This window comes from Dreissena polymorpha, chromosome 5 (genome assembly GCF_020536995.1).
Source record: "Dreissena polymorpha isolate Duluth1 chromosome 5, UMN_Dpol_1.0, whole genome shotgun sequence".
NCBI classification, from domain to species: Eukaryota; Metazoa; Mollusca; class Bivalvia; order Myida; family Dreissenidae; genus Dreissena; species Dreissena polymorpha.
Genome location: NC_068359.1, coordinates 4,192,387 through 4,214,041, shown reverse-complemented (window position 1 = coordinate 4,214,041; position 21,655 = coordinate 4,192,387). Strand labels below are relative to the sequence as shown.

Sequence of the window (21,655 nt, the reverse complement as noted above, 5' to 3'; positions counted from 1 at the left end):
TTTTAATCTGTTGTGTGATGTCAATAAAGGTGTGAAAAACTCGCGAGTCAGTGTTTAATACATGTATTCCCTATCAGAGCAGTACGTGTTAAAAAAATAAATGATATAATCCAGATGATTAATTTACATGCTAACGCAGTGTAACTGTTAACAGATATTCACTTTCATTTTTACCTGTTATCAGAAAGTTCCCGGGAAGCACGTTTTTTACATTACTGCGTATGATGCAATAAAACATTTTTTTGTACATGATCGTATTTCATTCAATCTAAATTTAAATTAGCTCGTCCAATGAAAGCTGTGTCCCATAATGCACTGTACTCTTTACACTTCTGAAAAATGGCGTAGGCATATGGTTGTGTTTATGAAATTCTTAAACATATTTATTGTCATAAATGTTTAAGATTATTTTTTCGTAAGTGATGTTGTAATTATATTGGATTATCGGATAAATATGAACATTAGAAAAGCGGTATGTATACAGTTATTGATACGATTTGGTTTATATGCATGAATTGGCGAATCACCGACTTTAGAGAAAATGCAAATGGATGCCACGATGATTCAAAACAACTGACAAGTGTCCAATAATTTAGCCAGCGTAAGCCCAGTAAACTCGATTTTTTGAGAAATTTTGTTTTTTTCACCAGTATCTCGCTTATAAGACGAGACCCCCACTGAAACTTATTACTTTAAGACTTAAAAATGCGTCTTATAAGCGAAAGTATATAGTCCTCTATTGATAAAACTTCAGCTTTTTCATGAAAGATTTAGCGCAAACGAAACTTTAGGGTCATCCCTCTATTTGAGCAGTATAAGCTTGATCTTTTCAGGATTTTTTTTTATTGTAAGGCATATATTAATCTATGTTAGAGCGCAAAGCACAACATTTTGTGACAGCGGTGAGGAAGGAAGGAGAAAAAACTGATAAAAAAGCTATTGAGTTTGTTGTACGGACGAAATTGTGAGTAGAAGATTATTTTTTTTTAATTTAAAGCCTAAATATAATGTTTATTGCACTAGTTACATCAAGTAGAAAATAGGTAAAATAGATTGATCAATATTTTTTTACAAAATGGTCAAATAAGAGGTTCTAATGCTTAACAAAATTGTAAAAACATTACATAATATTCTGAAACAGTGATTTAAAGATTGTTGCCACCAAAAGAAAACTCTTACTAAGCACAATTTTTTTTTCTAGGTGTTTGTAATTTTTTTTAATGTTATTGTTTTATTTGTTATGTAAAACACATGAAGATAGTTCTGATTATGCTACAAATGATTGTGTGCTTAACATATTTCTGTTCAATAGGATAATTTTTATCACAAAACAATGGTTTAGTGTAGTAAACAGAAACACAATTTTAATTTTTCATCAAATTATATACATATTAGTAGAGATGGGAACGAATACTAATAATTATGTTCTTCATTTTAACTTTATTCATTTTATTTTCAAAAGATATTAGATATTATATTTCCACAAAATATATTACTGCTATTTTCATTTTTTTTTTCAAAACTATACTAAATTAGTTGGATTACTACCCATATATAATTTATGCTTTTGTTTTCCCAATTTGGAGTGAATGGACTCCACAACCACAACAATTTAATATTTGGTTCATATTTGAGTTACTAAATTCTGATTAGATAATTGTAGTGTCGAACCCAGTTACGGCCGCTTCCTTAGACTACCAAATTACAACGAGGCACTATTGAAGGTTTCCACATTTAAATAAGCGCCCTCTATATATGTTCATATCAAGGGATGTAACTCTTACAATAAACCTTAGACCTGTACTCATATTAACATGATACAATACTACAATAACCATGGATTATAAATCAATATTTGGATGTAAATCCCCACTATATGCACCACTCTCTCCTGATACCCTTTAGTATGACAATTATTATCTTGTTAATTGATAGCATTTGTTATGCAAACAATGACTGAAGTCGTATGCACTGAATCAAAAATGCGACTTTGCATTTATGAATATTTGGGAAGTTTCTTTGCATAAATATCGAATGTTTTAATATGAAATTTAGATTTGAATAGTCTGCTTATTTTCTCATAATTTTCTATTCAAATATTTGTTCCCATCCCTACATATTAGTATAAAGTTATGACAGGGTGTACTGGAAGAATGTAGTCTTGTCGAACCTTGAAAACTACAAGAGGTATCAATATGACACTTCATAAAAAGAAATTTATTATCGAGGGAAAGTGCAATGCGTAAAAGCCATAATTTTTGCATCATTAATTTTATGTGCCTTTTGTCAATTCTTCTTTTTAATTTTGTTTTGGGCATATCTTCTCTCTGTTTATTCAAATCTTCATGAAACTTGGCAAAATCATTTGTTCTTATGATATCTTGAACGATTTCAAAAATGGTTCTGGTTGCTTGAAAAACATGGCCACAATTGGGCGGGGCTTTTTTCCTTATATGGCTATATATTACAATAGTAAAACCTTGCTAACACTCTAGAGGCTACATTAATTGTCTTACCTTAATGAAACTTGGTCAGAAGATTTCTCCAAATGATATATTGTACGAGGTTGAAAATGGTTACGTTTGGTTGAAAAATATTGCTGCCAGGGGGTGGGGCATTTTTCCTTATATGGCTTTTGTAAAAACTTAATAACACTCTAATTATAACATGTACAGTCAAACCTGAATTCAGCGGTCAGTCAAGGGAAATGACCAAAGTGACCGTTGTCCACAGGTGACCGTTGAATTCGGATCACAATTTTAAGATGGTTTGTCAGTTGGTAGTATTGCTACGTCGTTACCCCACCCAGTCGTTTGCATACGGTGTTAAACAAATGCTCATTGCCGTTAACTAAGCATAATAACAGAATTTATGTACATTGAAAAATACAGAATAATATCTTATAGATTGATTTAATTTCATATTGTTATTAAACTAAAGCAATGACTTTATCAACGCTAGTATAATTGTTTACTTGATCATTCAATAAATTAAACTTGTCACGTGCCGTTGACGTCACGTCCGTACAAGTCTAAAAAGCGGATTCGCTTTCATAAACCGATAGTTAATGGTGATGTTGTACCGTTCTAATAAGAAAAAGACGCAAAAAGTTTGTTAAAATTTATTCGTACGCAAACATCACACAAAAAGCATTTTAATTCAACAACCTCATACAAAATACAACGCTCCAAACTCACATTTGCATTCGATTCATACTCCTACATAATTTCTCGCTTATGCTTAAGCACACTCTGCACTTGCGTACGTCCAACACAGAGCTCACTTGCTATTACACGCGAACTTTTTCCAGATTCAAACAGTTTCAAACACTTGACTCGTTCCTCTAATGTGAGGAACTTACGTTCACCACTCATTGTTATTCCGTGATTTATTATTCCGATTGCTTTTAAAAGTGTTGTGAACGCTAGAAAGCTCTTTTAAAGAATGATCCGAAAATGTTATTTTAAAATCGATACTCAATATTGTAAGTACAATGTACTAATTAGCGGTCATTTAATTAGCGATTATAACTTTAAGCGTGTCAAAAACTCTGACATATTTTCTATTGAAGAAACCCCCACAACTATCCCGGGAAAACAAACCTTCTCAACACCTTATTATTTGTTTACTCGCAGCAGGCCGCTTTTATAATATCAAAGGCAATAACCGCTATCAAACGCTTAAACCGCAAAATAGACGGACAAATAATGTGCAGTGTTTTTAATTTCGCTACTCGAGACGATTGACGCGTGACCGTTGATTTCAGTTCAAATATGAATTTCGGAGTTGAATATAGTGGCCGTTGGCCGTTATGGACAGGTGGCCGTTAAATTCAGGTGTAATATAGAGTGTTTTTCGTCGGGGGGATTCCAGACTGACCGTTGTCTGCAGGTGACCGGTAAATTCAGGTGGCCGTTAGGTCAGTTTCGACTGTATTTTCAATCTTCATAACACTTGGTGAGATTTGTTTTAATGATATCTTGGATCAGTTTGAAAATAGTTCTTTTGTTTTGCAAAATATAGCTGCCAGGGGTCGGGGAATTTATCCTTATATGGCTATAGTGAAACCTTGTTAGCACTCTAAAAGAAACATTTATTGTTCACTCTTCATGAAACTTGGTCAGATCAATTTTAGCTCACCTGATTGCTCAGGTGAGCTTTTGTGACCTGTCTTTGTCCGTCTTCCGTCCGTCCGTCGTCCACATTTGGTTTGTAAACACTCTAAAGGCCACATTTCATGTCCGATCTTCATGAAACTTGGTCAGAAGATTTGTCCCAATGATATCTCGATCAAGTTCAAAACTGGGTCATGCTGGGTCAAAAACTAGGTCAAAAAAAAGAAAAACCTTGTAAAAACTGTAGAAGTCGCATTTCATGCCCAATCTTCATGTAACTTTGTCAAAATGTTTGCCTTAATGATATGTTGGTCGAGTTCAAAAGTGGTTCTGGTCCGTTGAAAAACATGGCCACCAGTGGGCGAGGCAGTTTTCCTTATTTGGCTATAGAGAAACCTTGTAAACACTCTAGAAGTCACAATTTTTGCCCAACCATCATGAAAGTTGGTCAAAACATTGGTTTTATTGATATCTCAGACGAGATAAAAAATGGTCCAGATCAGTGAAAAAACATGGCCACCAGTGGGCGGGGCATCTTTCTCTATATGTATATAGTGAAAACATGTGAACACTCTAGAAGTCACATTTTTTACCCAATTTTCATGAAATTTGGTCAGAACATTTGTTTCCTTGATATGAGAGTTGAGTTTGAAAATGGTTCCGGTCAGTTGAATAACATGGCTGCCAGGGGGGTGGGCAGTTTTCCTTAATTGGCTATAGAGAAACCTTGTAAACACTCTAGAAGTCACAATTTTTGCCCAACTATCATGAAACTTGGTCAAAACATTGGTTTTATTGATATCTCGGACTAGTTCGAAAATGGTCCATATCGGTGAAAAAACATAGCCGCCAGTGGGCGGGGCATTTTTCTCTATATGTATATAGTGAAAACATGTGAACACTCTAGAAGTCACATTTTTGGCCCAATTTTCATGAAATTTGGTCAGAACATTTGTTTCCTTGATATGAGAGTTGAGTTTGAAAATGGTTCCGGTCAGTTGAATAACATGGCTGCCAGGGGGATGGGCAGTTTTCCTTAATTGGCTATAGAGAAACCTTGTAAACACTCTAGAAGTCACAATTTTTGCCCAACTATCATGAAACTTGGTCAAAACATTGGTTTTATTGATATCTCGGACGAGTTCGAAAATGGTCCATATCGGTGAAAAAACATAGCCGCCAGTGGGCGGGGCATTTTTCTCTATATGTATATAGTGAAAACATGTGAACACTCTAGAAGTCACATTTTTGGCCCAATTTTCATGAAATTTGGTCAGAACATTTGTTTCCTTGATATGAGAGTTGAATTTGAAAATGGTTCCGGTCAGTTGAATAACATGGCTGCCAGGGGGGTGGGCAGTTTTCCTTAATTGGCTATAGAGAAACCTTGTAAACACTCTAGAAGTCACAATTTTTGCCCAACCATCATGAAACTTGGTCAAAACATTGGTTTTATTGATATCTCAAACGAGATCAAAAATGGTCCAGATCGGTGAAAAAACATGGCCACCAGTGGGCGGGGCATCTTTCTCTATATGTATAAAGTGAAAACATGTGAACACTCTAGAAGTCACATTTTTGGCCCAATTTTCATGAAATTTGGTCAGAACATTTGTTTCCTTGATATGAGAGTTGAGTTTGAAAATGGTTCCGGTCAGTTGAATAACATGGCTGCCAGGGGGGTGGGCAGTTTTCCTTAATTGGCTATAGAGAAACCTTGTAAACACTCTAGAAGTCACAATTTTTGCCCAACCATCATGAAACTTGGTCAAAACATTGGTTTTATTGATATCTCAGACGAGTTCGAAAATGGTCCATATCGGTGAAAAAACATAGCCGCCAGTGGGCGGGGCATTTTTCTCTATATGTATATAGTGAAAACATGTGAACACTCTAGAAGTCACATTTCTGGCCCAATTTTCATGAAATTTGGTCGAAAATGGTTCCGGTCAGTTGAATAACATGGCTGCCGGGGGGGGGGGGGTGCAGTTTTCCTTATTTGGCTATATAGAGACCTTGTAAACACTCTAGAAGTCACAATTTTTGCCCAATCATCATGAAAGTTAGTCAATACGTTGGTTTTATTGCTATCTCGGACGAGTTCGTAAATTGTCCAGATCGGTGAAAAAACATGGCCGCCAGTGGGCAGGGCATTTTTCTCTATATGTATATAGTGAAAACTTGTGAACACTCTAGAAGTCACATTTTTGGCCCAATTTTCATGAAATTTGGTCAGAACATTTGTTTCCTTTATATGAGAGATGAGTTTGAAAATGGTTCCAGTCAGTTGAATAACATGGTTGCCGGGGGGGCAGTTTTCTTATAAGAAAAACCTCGTGAACACTCTAGAAATCACATTTTTTGCCCAATCATCATGAAACTTGGTACAAAGATTGGTTTTATATATATCACTTAATAATGCCATAATTATTGCCCTTAGATTGTCCAAATTTTCATTATATTATACAAAATTCTCTAGAGTGTCACAATTTTGTTTCAGATTTTATGAATCTTGGTCATAATATTTATTTTTGTAAGCAAAGTTTGATGTTTGGTAAGGGGGGGAGGGGTCAACTCAAAATATAGGTCACCAGGTCTAATCTTACAAAAATAAAAACACTCCATATGCCAGAGTTTTGGTTCAATAATGATGAAACTTGACCAGGATGTTTGTCTGGACAATATCTAGGTCAAGTTTGACGTTTGGTAAAGATTGAATTAACCGACTCCTCTCAGGTGAGCAAACTAGGGCCATCTTGGCCCTCTTGTTTATACTGATATCTTTGGGCTGCACTGAGCAGGTCAGCTCTTTTGTATCTCAGGTGAGCAACTTTGGCCTTTAGGGCCCCCTTGTTTTATATAGGGGAAGTTTTCCATCAGGGTTGCCTGTTTGCAGGCTATTTCAATAATTTATCTTTTAATGTAAATATTAGTTATCAATTGATTTTATTTTTATGTCACAGAGCACCAGAGGTAAATTTAGAAACAGAATTGGCTCTCTTGTTTACCTTTTCCTCTTGAAAATAACTTGTTTACCTATTCCTCTTGAAACTTACTTGTTTACCTATTCCTCTTGAAACTAACTTGTTTACCTATTCCTCTTGAAACTAAATTGTTCACCTATTTGTCCTTAAACTAACTTGTTTACCTAATTCTCTTGAAACTAAACTTGGTACACTGATTTCACCAATATCTTGTATCTGATACACGACATGCTATGACATACAATCAAAATACATATAAAACTGGTCAAATATGGGATTTATAGTGTAATAACACTACATTAACAAATTTATTAACAAATATTCTTAAAACTGGCAAAACATTTGTAAATGTGATACATGTATACAGTATGCTCCAAGCTGGGTCATGTGGGTCAAAGGGCAAATCAAAAGATATTGTAAACACTTTTGAAGTCACTGTTTATTATGCCCCCCTTCGAAGAAGAGGGGGTATATTGCTTTGCTCATGTCGGTCGGTGGGTCGGTCCGTCCACCAGGTGGTTTCCGGATGATAACTCAAGAACGCTTGGGGCTAGGATCATGAAACTTCATAGGTACATTGATCATGACTCGCAGATGACCCCTATTGATTTTGAGGTCACTAGGTCAAAGGTCAAGGTCACAGGTGAAGGTCACAGTTACTGGAAATAGGCATTTTAAGGATTTAGCATGGTTCAAACAAGGGAAACAACTACCATTTATGCATGTCCTTTTTATTACAGCATTTGCCTCCCTTTAATTCATTTAAAATCTCATTTTACAGCAGAGATTCCAAATCTGACCTGTAAATGAGCCCCATATTTACTGCCAGTGCTAGGTTACCTTTTCCCATTTGATCATTCTTAAGTATTGGTATTGTAATGCTGCTGCTACTGCTACTTCTACTACTACTACTACTACTACTACTACTACTACTACTACTACTACTACTGCTACTGCTACTGCTACTTCTACTACTACTACTACTACTACTACTACTACTACTACTTCTACTACTACTACTACTACTACTCCTCCTCCTCCTCCTCCTCCTCCTCCTCCTTCTCCTCCTCCTCCTCCTCCTCCTCCTCCTCCTCCTTCTCCTCCTCCTCCTCCTCCTCCTCCTCCTCCATCAACCACCATCACCACCACCACCACCACCCCACCCCCCACCCCTCCAACCCCCCCCCCCCCCATGAGATACATGTAAAGCAGCTAAAAATTGCAGTGAATATAAGGAAATATGCTGAAAAAAAATACCTCTTCAATACATAAACAGCTTTGTTAGTTGGCTATGTGTCATCAAAATAGACATTTAAACAAAACAAATGTGACGCTATTATTCAAGGAACAGAATTGTTAAGCTTTAATTTAATTTTAGGATAATCTGCATTTGTCTTGAAATTTTAAAGAACAAGAAACATAAAAAACATCATAAAAATTTGAGAGGGTATACAGTTTTTTTGTTCAGGAAGTTTGATGTTAAATTTGTTTTTAAGAATCACTGGATATGTAAGGGAAACTTTAATGCTCAGTAATCATGAAAATATGTAAATTTAAAGTGTATTACTTTTATTAGGTGTTTATTAAGCTTTGTTCCAACTTTTAATTATTTCAGTTTATGCACTGTGTCTTTAAAATTAGGATTTTGCCCAGGTTCTGGCATTTAAATTGTGATATCAGTATTGTTCACTTGTTGAAGTTGTTCTCTCATAATTTCATTATTTTTCAAATTTCAGGTAGATTTACAAAAGATAATCTGGTGACGGAACTAACAGTAGTGTTTTTAGAGACAGAAGTGAGCTATGGAGAGCCTAGTTGTCGATTGGACCTGGGATACAGGCAACTATCCTGTGGCCGTCGCCAGTTTTGTCTTTTCGCTACTCCTCCACTCGTACATAAGCCCGTTTCTGACCAGCATATTGGTCCAGACTGTATCCAGTCTGCCCCATGGCAAGCAGCTCTACTGGCATTCCAGGTACATATTTAGAACTTTCTTTCAAGTTTGTGAAATAAGCCAATGGTTTTTAATCAGACAATTGGCATAAGAAATTTGTATTCCCCCAAAGGAGGGCATATAGTGATCTGTCTTTCCGTCACACTTTGCGTTAAAGTTTCTGCGTTTAGGTTTTGAAAAATGCTCATAACTTCTATGTCCCTTCAGATAGCAACTTGATATTTTGCATGCATGTGTATCTCATGGAGCTGCACATTTTGAGTGGTGAAAGGTCAAGGTCATCCTTCAACGTCAAAGGTCAAAAAAACAAATCCAAGGGAAGTAATAGGTTTCAAAGGGAGATAATTATCTGTACCTGCCAAATGATAAAAAAACATTTAATAAATCAAAGTGGGGCAGTAGGGGGCATTGTGTTTCTGACAAACACATCTCTTGCTTTGGGCTACATTTGTTGTTCAGTAAACTCAATTAAACAGCGTAATTGAGAAGAATTTCTATGGTTTACTGTAAAACAATTTATCAGGAAGGGTGCTTTATATTATGTTTGACAGTTAATAGATATTTTATCCCTATCGTTTTTGAGACCATAAACTCTTCTATGAAGACTCATAATGGTAAATTCTTTGTTCTGATTTTGGAGAATGGTTTATTGACTATGGAATATCAAATGTATTGGCTATAGAAATTTAACCATGGATGTCATTATAGGCAGGTAATTATTTGATATCTGTGCTCTTTGTCATAATGCCATAGAATGTGCATCGACCAAATTTATACATCTTTATCACTGATAAGGTGTTAACAATAACAATTTGCTAAGGATTTTTGTTATTAGCAGGCAATAAAAGGATTTGTGATAGTCAATTATGGCAAAACAGACATCAAATTGCAACCTTTTTAACAAACTTTTGGTATTTAATTATATGCAATAGGATTTTTTTCATAAAAAACTTATGTTCAATTTGTAGGGGAGAAGCTAACACCACATGTTATACGCAAGTCATGAAACCAGAGATGCTTTTGTGGTTGCTTTAAAGAAAATGCTGTTTGTATAATGTTTGCATACAAATAAATGTTTACAAGCTTTTGGTGTCTGTTGCTTTGAATGAGGACGATAATTCAATTCTGTTCTTTCAGTTTATATAGCAATGAACTTTCTTGAGCCAAATTTTCTGTCGAACATATAAATTCTTCACATTTTATCTGTTTTACAGGGTTTTATGAAGGACAAATAAGAGCCAAATGGAAATTTCTTGAACCAAATTTTTTAATTTGTGCTTTCAATACATTTTCGGACATGTTATCAATAACACATGATGACTATTATTAAAAATATCTTCCAATGAATGTAATATAAACTGTCGGATTTACTTAATGAATGAGATGTAAGGGTAAACAAAAATATTATCGTTGATAAACTCATAAGTTTAATAATATATATGAATTGTAATCAATTTATAAGATATTAATTTGACTTTGTATTATACAATATAAATAATTTGTGTAATTAAACAAAATAATCGGAAATTAGCCTTTGTTTAAATGACACTGTGTGGGGTAATGACCTAGCAATATATACTACCAACTGACCAACCATTTCAAAATTGGTCACCTGAGAACAACAGTCACCTGTCCACATCGTCACTTTGACCATTTCCTTTAACTAATTTTCTAAGGTTAGACTGTAATCTAAATATATTAGTTGATATTTCTTGTTTTTTCAGTGTTGTGTCAAGTGTTCATGCCATAGTCGTGAGCTCATTCTGTGTATATTCATTTATGACTGAACCACAGCTTAAAGAAGATCTAATATGGTGAGTATTTTCATAATGCCAAATAGTTAATACAGAAAGTGCTTTTTAAGACTTGTGCCATTAAAAAAAAATAAGATTCATAAATTATTTTCTAAAACTTCATTCTGTGCTTAAATACTTATCTGATTATACTCCTTTTTGACGTTTTGGGTTTGGGCTTTTATCAAATTATGGAAAAAATGGCTCGACTACATTGTACATTTTTACATCTTTTAACAAGACATATCAATTGAGAAAGACATTGTTTTTAATGGTCAACCAATATTGTACATGATGATGCCATAAATGATATTTTATGCAATAGCGCCAAAATTGTAAAATGTTTACCAACATTGATCAATAAAAACATATTAATAGTTAAATATTTCATATCACTATGTTTTGTCAAAATTGTGCTTGATGTGTTGAGTACTTGAAAACATATTATATTCTACTATAAAACCTATGTATACCATCTTTTGGCACATGTTGCAAAATATCCCATACACAAGGTTGTAAATGTTACAGTTTGTTGTGTAATTTGGAATTTTGCTAATGGAGCTATTGTGGAAACCTTTTTGTAACATTCCTCTGACTAAATTGCAAAATAAAACTGTAACATTTACAACATTCAATTATATGAAATAATATGTTGTACTTCAAATGCTAGCACAAGCGCGTGTAAATAGTATTATATTTTCAATTGGCATTTTTTTGGTACATTTCTGATACAATTTACCAGTAAGCTACATGTATGTGTTTTACATTTTAACTTTTCAATTATTAACAACACTGTTGTCAAAATACAGGATACAACTGTATACATTCTTCTACCATTACATTATATTGAATAAGAAACAGTATTTTTACCCAACTTTAATTTCAACGATGGAACTATGTATGCCGTAAAATTTCAATGTTGTATTGATATTTCAGGGGTGACAGTAAAACTGTAAAGATCTCTTGTGCAATAGTTATAGGTTACATGACTGCGGGTAAGTATCCCACTGAAAGAAAACTACATTCACATCTACATGTTTTGCACTGGTCCAGCTTTTGTAATCCCCTTTTGTGTCTGCGTCTTTTGTCAAGCGTCAAATTTTAATTTAGATGGCATATTTTTTCCTTAATCATTGGGCAGATTTTCCACACCTTTTAACCCTTTACCACTTAGATACGTATTTTTACGCATTTGTAGTCCTGTAGACAGTTATATTTAATTTAAGACCTTTCTTTCTAGATTTAAGTTTTTTAGGCTTCATCTCCAAACTTTAGATACTGATGGGCAACAAACAGCATAAAACCTGAACAGACTACGAGTTACTCGTAGGCTGTTCTGGTTTTATGCTGTTTTCACATAGCCATTTTCACTTTGCTTCTGAGTGGGAAAGGGTAGATGGATGTTGGAATAATCCATGTCAGCTGAATATGCATGTCACCAGAGCTAAAACTAAATTTTAAAAATAGATTTTTTTCCCCTGAAACCTCAAGGATCAACTGTTTAACATTTAGTGTGGTAGAACTCCTGGGTTCAAAATCGTTCAGGTCCCAGGACTAACATGAGTTATATAACGTATACAATAAATAACTTTAAAAATATTTTCTTCAAAACTGCAGAAGTAATGGGTTAAATATTTGGCATGCAAGACCATATAGAGGTATTTTTATTAGTTTGTTCATATACCCACGGGACTTATAGTGTAAATAACTCAGAACATCTTCTGAAACAATAAGGGTCAGGGGTTTAATGTTGTTTAATGAGCATTTAATGTGTTTATTCAAATCATGCCGTGGTGTAAAAACTGGCAACATACGAGAAGTCACATGACTTATATAGACATATATAGTAATGTCTTATTCTCTCAAACTGCTAGGGTAATGGGTTTAAACCAGGGTGTTTAACATTCTTTAGTTGTCTTCTACAAAGATTGTTCAAATCATATTCCTGGGCTTAAAACTTTGCCACGCCTCATTACACAAATAGTTGATCTATTGCCATGGTGGCCCTCCTATTGCCATGGTGGCCCTCCTATTGCCATGGTGGCCCTCCTATTGCCATGGTGGCCCTCCTATTGCCATGGTGGCCCTCTTGCTTGAATTTCTCACTAGCTTAGGATTATTATTTCCATCTCCTTGTAAGAACCTGTTCTACAATTATTGGAAACTTTATTTTTGGCAAATTTAATTAAAAGTTAGCACCATATTTTACTGCACATATATTTCCTTTTGAAACTGTTACCCACCATTGACCCTATTTGAACTTATTACAAAAAATGATCATAAAGACTAGTGCACCTATACAAGGACCATTTAAATTAATTTATATGGCTTCCTCTAGCAGTTGTAATGTTACAACACCATTATATTTGCACTCTAGCTTTTTTGCATAATTATATGCTTTTCTTGCTTTTTCAGATACAATAATCATGCTGCGAATGCTGCGATATAGACAGGATGTTTGTAACAAATACAAATTCTTTCTCTGCCATCACGCAGTATCTGTGTTTGCCTACTTTTATGTCATGGTAAGCTGTGTCTGTTACAACCAATTTTCTTTTAAAGTTATAGACAGCCATTTTAAACTCCAACTTATGGTTACTTGGCTTGTGTTTTTATTCCCCCCCCCCCCCCCCCCCCCCCCCCCCCCCCCCCCCTCAAGGTCGGAATAATGCAATCACACCGAGTGTATGTGGGTCTGTCTGTCAACAATTTGTGTCCGCCGTGTATCTTTAAAATCGCTGGGAGGATTTTGACAAGACTTTTGATTAATCCTCGCTGACAAATAAAGGTAATAGTTTAAGGTCAAGGCTCTTTAATTTTTATGTCCCCCATCCACTATAGTGGGGGACATATTGTTTTTGCTCTGTCTGTTGGTCTGTACGTTGGACTGTTTGCTCCAACTTTAACATTTGCAATAAATTTTTCAATATTCAAGATAGCAACTTGATATTTGGCATGCATGTGTATCTCATGAAGCTGCAAATTTTGAGCGGTGAATGGTTAAGGTCATCCTTCAAGGTCAGAGGTCAAATATATGTGGCCTAAATCGCTCATTTTATGAATACTTTTGCAATATTGAAGATAGCAACTTGATATTTGGCATGCACTTGTATCTCATGGAGCAGCACATTTTGAGTAATGAAAGGTCAAGGTCATCCTTCAAGGTCAGAGGTCAAATATATGTGGCCAAAATCGCTCATTTTATGAATACTTTGGCAATATTGAAGATACTTACTTGATATTTGGCATGCATGTGTATCTCATGGAGCCGCACATTTTGAGTGGTGAAAGGTCAAGGTCATCCTTCAAGGTCAAAGGTCAAAAATAAAATAAAAAGGGGACATAGTGTTTCTGACAAACACATTTTTCTTTTTTATTCTGTTATATAACTTTTTATGCCCCCGGTATGGGGGCATATAGCAATTGAAATGTCCGTCAGTCAGTCAGTAAGTCTGTCCGTCCGAAAAAAAACTTTAACGTTGGCCATAACTTTTGCAATATTGAAGATAGCAACTTGATATTTGGCATGCATGTGTATTTCATGAAGCTGCACATTTTGAGTGGTGGAAGTTCAAGGTCAAGGTCATCCTTCAAGGTCAAAGGTCAATTTTTTTTATATTAATTTATTTCAAAGTAGGGGGCATTGTGTTTCTGACGAACACATCTCTTAATCTTGCCTGGAAGGATTTTACTACTACATGTACTTACATTATTCCTCATGGTCTCTAACAACTCCCATGGTCCTTGGTCAAATATTAAGGTCTCTATTTAAGTTTAGAGGTTTAGAAGTTTTGTTTCCATTCTGTAACTTGTTAATGTCTTCAAGGTTTTATCTATTTCTTTGAATATTATTCCCCTTGAACAACTGATGTGTGTCGTCAAGGCAAGAACACTGGAATCAACTTCAGTTTATGAGTTTGTCCTTTCTGCATTTTGCTGAATATTTTTGTGACAAATGTGCAGTCATGGTTGTCAAAGGCAATAATATTGCTGTTAATGTTGAACATAATCATGTGATCAATGTCTGTAAATCATGGCGGGCCCTCTGGTATAATTATTTTTTGTCAACATTGTTACATGTATGTAAGTAACGTATGTGTAAAATGTTACGTTACATTTTGGAAGTATTCTTTAAATTGTTTAAAATGAGCATCAGATATGTTTTTCTTTCTGGCACATTTCCACATATTGAGTGTTGAGTTTGATGAGAAGTATAAAAAGTCGTAGATTGAAAAAATGGACAGAAATAATAATGGTCATATTTGTATTATTTGTATTGGATATTTTATAAATAAACTAAATATGTTTCTGTTATGTTCCTTAATTCCCTTCATTGTTACAGACATTTGGAGTGTACGTCTACTTTGCTAATTTCCGACTGATGGCTGAGTTTTCCACAGTGTTTGTGAATAACAGGTAATTAATTTGAGCTGTGCTTGGGAAATCAGAGCTTAGTACATTTGCTTAAAGTATAATTTCATATAAGCCTTACTGTGTGCAAAAGCTAATAAGGGATGACTCCATTCCCTTTTATAGAATTTTTCATGTAAAGGAAGTTTCTTTTTAAGGAAAATCAAGCCTAAACAGAATAGTGTTGTCCCTGATTAGCCTGTGCAGATAACACAGGCTAATCTGGGTCGAAACTTAATGGTTTTCCTAGGGAATTAAATGTGAAATGTACTTTATAGATTGATATTTATTAATCAGTTTACCAGTAATTATATATTAATTTCATTGATTGATGAATTCACTGACTGATCAAGAGAATAATCTATTAGCTAGATACTTGAACAACTGACCAGCTAACAGTTGACTTGTCCAAGAATTTACTGAAGTTGTCTATTATTGTCTCAAATCATTTACCAGCTTTGACAATTACATGATACCAGCTTTTCTCAGGATTGAGACAGAGTTAGAAAAAATCATAGAAAATAAGATTGTCTGGAAAATCGTGGAATGGTGATATTTCAGACTGTATTGTTTAAAAAGCATTGAATTATTTTTTTTAATGAACATGTTCATTGAATGTGCACATTAGAATATATAAATAATCAAATCCATTAAAATCTTATAAACAATTAAGGTCCTAAATGAGGACACATGTATTTTGGCGCTGTAAGAAATTATATTCTGGTAAGGCGGTGCAAATAAGTTTGCGATAGGAACCATCAACATAAACAAATTTGTTTTGCAATACTGTTAGTGCTGCTTGCAGAGTGTGACAAAAACTAAGAACAGTATTTCATTATGCTATTTTGAGTTTAGTATTCATGGATGATATCATGAAAACCTTAGCTTTGTCAATTAATTTTTATGTCCCCCACCACTATAGTGGGGGACATATTGATTTTGCCCCGTCTGTTGGTTGGTTGGTTTGTTTGCTCCAACTTTAACATTTTGCCATAACTTGCAATATTGAAGATAGCAACTTCATATTTGGAATGCATGTATCTCATGGAGCTGCACATTTTGAGTGGTGAAAGGTCAAGGTCATCCTTCAAGGTCAAAGGTCAAATATATATCTTCAAAGCGGCGCAGTATGGGACATAGTGTTTCTGACAAACACATATCTTGTTTGATCTTGGAATCATTGTTTCATTAGTGTGACTTACACATGTATTAAAGTATAAAATATAATTTTCAAATATTCAAAGCTGTTGTTAAGAATTATACTTTTATTAATGCTGTTGATGACATTTTAATCTTTCAGATGGATGATGGCAGCGATCGGAGGGAAATCTAGCCAGCTGTATTTTTACAATGGCATGGTACTGACCGCAGTGTTCTTTGCGTGCCGCATCCTATGTATGCCCCAGTGTTGGTACATGATATATTCCATATACAATACTGAGCCATTCATGAAGTCAGAGACTGCACGCTATGTTCTGATTTCCTCATGCTTTGCTCTGGACATTTTGAATGTTTACTGGTTCTACAAGCTCTTGAAAGGTGTCTTGAGGACTCTAGAACAGCGTAAATTAGATAACAATAAGAACAAGGAGCGGAAATCAGAATAATTTGTGATATTTGTTGAGACATTGTGAAGGGAAATGTTTTGTTAATCATCAGTGAAGTACAGGCATCATTGAAGAGTAAGGCTGCGTATTTTGCTTGTATATCTTACAAGATCCTTTTGAAACAAACAAAAATAAGGTGATTGAAGCAGAACAATTTGTGATATTTTAAGAAACAGTTTTTTATGCATTTGTCAAATATTCAAAGCACTTGTTTGTTTTTATGCCCCCGAAAGAGGGCATATAGTGATCGGACGGTCCGTCCATCTGTCTGTCTGTCTTTCCATCACACTTTGCGTTGAGGTTTTGCGTTTAGGTTTTGGAAAATGCTCATAACTTCTATGTTGCTTCAGATAGCAACTTGATATATGGCATGCATGTGTATCTCATGGAGCTGCACATTTTGATCGGTGAAAGGTCAAGGTCATCCTTCAAGGTCAAAGGTCAAATATATGGCTTCAAAGCGGCGCAGAAGAGGGCATTGTGTTTCTGACAAACACATCTCTTGTTATTCTTAAACCTGGTAAGTATATCCTTCAGAATCATGTTGTGCGTTGTTTTGTTTCACGTCCGGTTGGCTCAAAAAGAAATATAAATAATTGGATAATGACACAAATTTTGATTTGAGTATTGAAAAATGTCTGGAGTACAAGATATGTATAATACTTAGAACTATTTTGTCTGTATATCATACAATTTTATTATTCATAGTTGTGATTTCACTGTACTATAGGATTCAAATATTCGTATCTGGACATTATCATTTCCTGTTTTTTTATAAGCATTTATTTACCATGTATTTACTACTCCTTTATTTTTTACAAAAATGCTGCATTCTGATTTGATAATCAAGCCTCTTAACCTGTTTTCAGTTAACATAGTACATATGGAGATTAAATCATAAATAATTAAATATGCATGCCATTATGTTTTAACAAATGACTAATTACATCATTTATGGGCAAACAGAACAATATTACTTTTTACTCCTCAATCTGTTGTAATACTTGTGAGCTATCAATGCTAAGGTTGTAAGACAAAGATGAAACTGAAACTGAAATGGTATTCTGATGACATCATTTATGGCTTTTTTGAGTGTTAAAATACAGCTAATATAGCATTTTTCTGCATTTCATCAGTGTATGAACTCAGTTTGAAGTTTGAACTTTCATGCAAATAACACTTCTTTATGCATTAACGCCACTTGTGCAAATTAGCAGTAATAAATCCCACAGTTCATACACCAAAAGAAATTCAGAAAAATGCTTTTCAATTCTTAAGATGTGGAAAACACAAATATTTATTTATGTCTGCAGGTGAATTTCCTCCAAAAGCTTCCTTAAAATAAAATAAAATAAGCTTGAGATTTTAACCGTATGCATTTAAATTAAATGTATACCCTACATGTTCTTGTTGATTTTTAGCTCTGCTGTTTTCGGAGAAAACCCGAGATATTTTCATAACATACTCATGGTGTCCGTTGTCGTGCCTGTCGCCGTGTCCGTTGTTGCATTGTCCGCGTCATGCTAAAACCTTGACATTTTGTCAAGGTTTTGAACATTGGCTCTAAAATCAAAGTGCTTCAACCTACAACTTTGAAACTTCATATGTAGCTGCACCTTGATGAGTTCTACATGCCACACCATTTTGGGTCACTAGAGCAAAGGTCAAGGTCACTGTGACCTCTAAAATAATGAATAAAAATTAATTCTGACAAGCTGTCATTTATTATGCCCCCCTTCGAAGAAGAGGGGGTATATTGTTTTGCATATGTCGGTCGGTCTGGCTGTCTGTCGGTCTGTCAGTCCGTCCACCTGATGGTTTCCGGATGATAACTCAAGAACGCTTAGGCCTAGGATCATGAAATTTCATTGGTACATTGATCATGACTGTCAGATGACCCCTATTGATTTTCAGGTCACTAGGTCAAAGGTGAAGGTCACAGTGACTCGAAATAGTAAAATGGTTTCCGGATGATAACTCAAGAATGTTTAGGCCTAGGATCATGAAACTTCATAGGTACATTGATCATGACTGGCAGATGACCCCTATTGATTTTCAGGTAACTAGGTCAAAGGTCAAGGTCAAAGTGACTCGAAATAGTAAAATGGTTTCCGGATGATAACTCAAGAATGCTTAGGCCTAGTATCATGAAACTTCATAGGTACATTGATCATGACTGGCAGATGACCCCTATGGATTTTCAGGTCACTAGGTCAAAGGTCAAGGTCACAGTGACTCGAAACAGTAAAATGGTTTCCGGATGATTACTCAAGAATGCTTACGCCTAGGATGATGAAATTTAATAGGAATATTGATCATGACTGGCAGATGACTCCTTTTGATTTTCATGTCACTAGGTCAAAGGTCAAGGTCACAGTGACTCAAAATAGTAAATTGGTTTCCAGATGATAACTCAAGAATAATTAGGCCTAGGATCATGAAAAGTCATTGGTACATTGATCATGACTGGCAGATGACCACTATTTATTTTTAGGTCACTAGGTCAAAGGTCAAGGTCACAGTGACAAAAAACATATTCACACAATGGCTGCCACTACAACTGACAGCCCATATGGGGGGCATGCATGTTTAACAAACAGCCCTTGTTCAAAACTGCACCTGCAGCCAAGCGTGGCACCCTTTGCGGTGCTCTTGTTTTTTCTGTTGTAAGAACCTGCTTTACCGGATTTCTTGTTCCCAGTGTTCATTATTATATTGGGTAAATTTCTTGACAATTTCCTGTTAAATATGCACAGTTGCAGCTTTATTCCATGTTTGTGCATTCTACCAAAAATGTCTACATTGGGTGTTAATATAATATGAATGCTTTAATAAACGTTGTTTCCATACGACAGTATTTTTATACGTACTGGTAGTACTAATTGTAACAGATAATTTGAATACAGTGAGGACAATAAAAATATTATTATGCCCCCCTTCGAAGAAGAGGGGGTATATTGCTTTGCTCATGTCAGTCGGTCTGTCGGTCCGTCAACCAGGTGGTTTCCGGATGATAACTCAAGAACGCTTGGGCCTAGGATCATGAAACTTCATAGGTACATTGATCATGACTCGCAGATGACCCCTATTGATTTTGAGGTCACTAGGTCAAAGGTCAAGGTCACGGTGACCCAAAATAGAAAAATGATTTCCGGAGGATAACTCAAGAACGCTTAGGCCTAGGATCATGAAACGTGATAGGTAGATTGATCATGACTCGCAAATGACCCCTATTGATTTTCAGGTCACTAGGTCAAAGGTGAAGGTCACAGTGACTCGAAATAGTAAAATGGTTTCCGGATGATAACTCAAGAATGTTTAGGCCTAGGATCATGAAACTTCATAGGTACATTGATCATGACTGGCAGATGACCCCTATTGATTTTCAGGTAACTAGGTCAAAGGTCAAGGTCAAAGTGACTCGAAATAGTAAAATGGTTTCCGGATGATAACTCAAGAATGCTTAGGCCTAGTATCATGAAACTTCATAGGTACATTGATCATGACTGGCAGATGACCCCTATGGATTTTCAGGTCACTAGGTCAAAGGTCAAGATCACAGTGACTCGAAACAGTAAAATGGTTTCCGGATGATTACTCAAGAATGCTTACGCCTAGGATGATGAAATTTAATAGGAATATTGATCATGACTGGCAGATTACTCCTTTTGATTTTCATGTCACTAGGTCAAAGGTCAAGGTCACAGTGACTCAAAATAGTAAATTGGTTTCCAGATGATAACTCAAGAATAATTAGGCCTAGGATCATGAAAAGTCATTGGTACATTGATCATGACTGGCAGATGACCACTATTTATTTTTAGGTCACTAGGTCAAAGGTCAAGGTCACAGTGACAAAAAACATATTCACACAATGGCTGCCACTACAACTGACAGCCCATATGGGGGGCATGCATGTTTAACAAACAGCCCTTGTTCAAAACTGCACCTGCAGCCAAGCGTGGCACCCTTTGCGGTGCTCTTGTTTTTTCTGTTGTAAGAACCTGCTTTACCGGATTTTTTGTTCCCAGTGTTCATTATTATATTGGGTAAATTTCTTGACAATTTCCTGTTAAATATGCACAGTTGCAGCTTTATTCCATGTTTGTGCATTCTACCAAAAATGTCTACATTGGGTGTTAATATAATATGAATGCTTTAATAAACGTTGTTTCCATACGACAGTATTTTTATACGTACTGGTAGTACTAATTGTAACAGATAATTTGAATACAGTGAGGACAATAAAAATATTATTATGCCCCCCTTCGAAGAAGAGGGGGTATATTGCTTTGCTCATGTCAGTCGGTCTGTCGATCCGTCAACCAGGTGGTTTCCGGATGATAACTCAAGAACGCTTGGGCCTAGGATCATGAAACTTCATAGGTACATTGATCATGACTCGCAGATGACCCCTATTGATTTTGAGGTCACTAGGTCAAAGGTCAAGGTCACGGTGACCCGAAATAGAAAAATGATTTCCGGAGGATAACTCAAGAACGCTTAGGCCTAGGATCATGAAACGTGATAGGTAGATTGATCATGACTCGCAAATGACCCCTATTGATTTTCAGGTCACTAGGTCAACGGTCAAGGTCACAGTGACCCGAAATAGTAAAATGGTTTCCGAATGATAACTCGAGAACGCTTTGGCCTAGGATCATGAAACTTGATAGGTAGATTGATCATGATTCGCAGATGGTCCCTATTGATTTTCAGGTCACTAGGTCAAAGGTCAAGGTCACAGTGACCCGAAAAAGTAAAATGTTTTCCGGATGATAACTCAAGAACG

At 35.5% G+C, this 21,655-nt stretch overlaps 1 protein-coding gene across 1 annotated transcript; it reads left to right on the top strand.

The window, feature by feature from the left end:
• The first annotated feature begins 8,901 nt into the window (after nucleotides 1–8,901).
• Nucleotides 8,902–17,390, top strand: LOC127881277 (TLC domain-containing protein 4-B-like). The gene is made up of 6 exons (XM_052429023.1): nucleotides 8,902–9,074; nucleotides 10,778–10,867; nucleotides 11,783–11,841; nucleotides 13,262–13,371; nucleotides 15,189–15,262; nucleotides 16,557–17,390. The coding sequence occupies exons 1-6, from the start codon at nucleotides 8,902–8,904 to the stop codon at nucleotides 16,861–16,863; spliced, it is 813 nt and encodes a 270-aa protein (XP_052284983.1). The 3' UTR covers nucleotides 16,864–17,390.
• Nucleotides 17,391–21,655: the final 4,265 nt, after the last annotated feature.

Coding starts and splice junctions, on each gene's coding strand:
- LOC127881277 (XM_052429023.1), top strand. CDS start 8,902: ATGGAGAGCCTAGTTGTCGATTGGACCTGGGATACAGGCAACTATCCT. Junction 9,075..10,777: donor CAGCTCTACTGGCATTCCAG/GTACATATTTAG, acceptor TTGTTTTTTCAG/TGTTGTGTCAAGTGTTCATG. Junction 11,842..13,261: donor TATAGGTTACATGACTGCGG/GTAAGTATCCCA, acceptor TTGCTTTTTCAG/ATACAATAATCATGCTGCGA.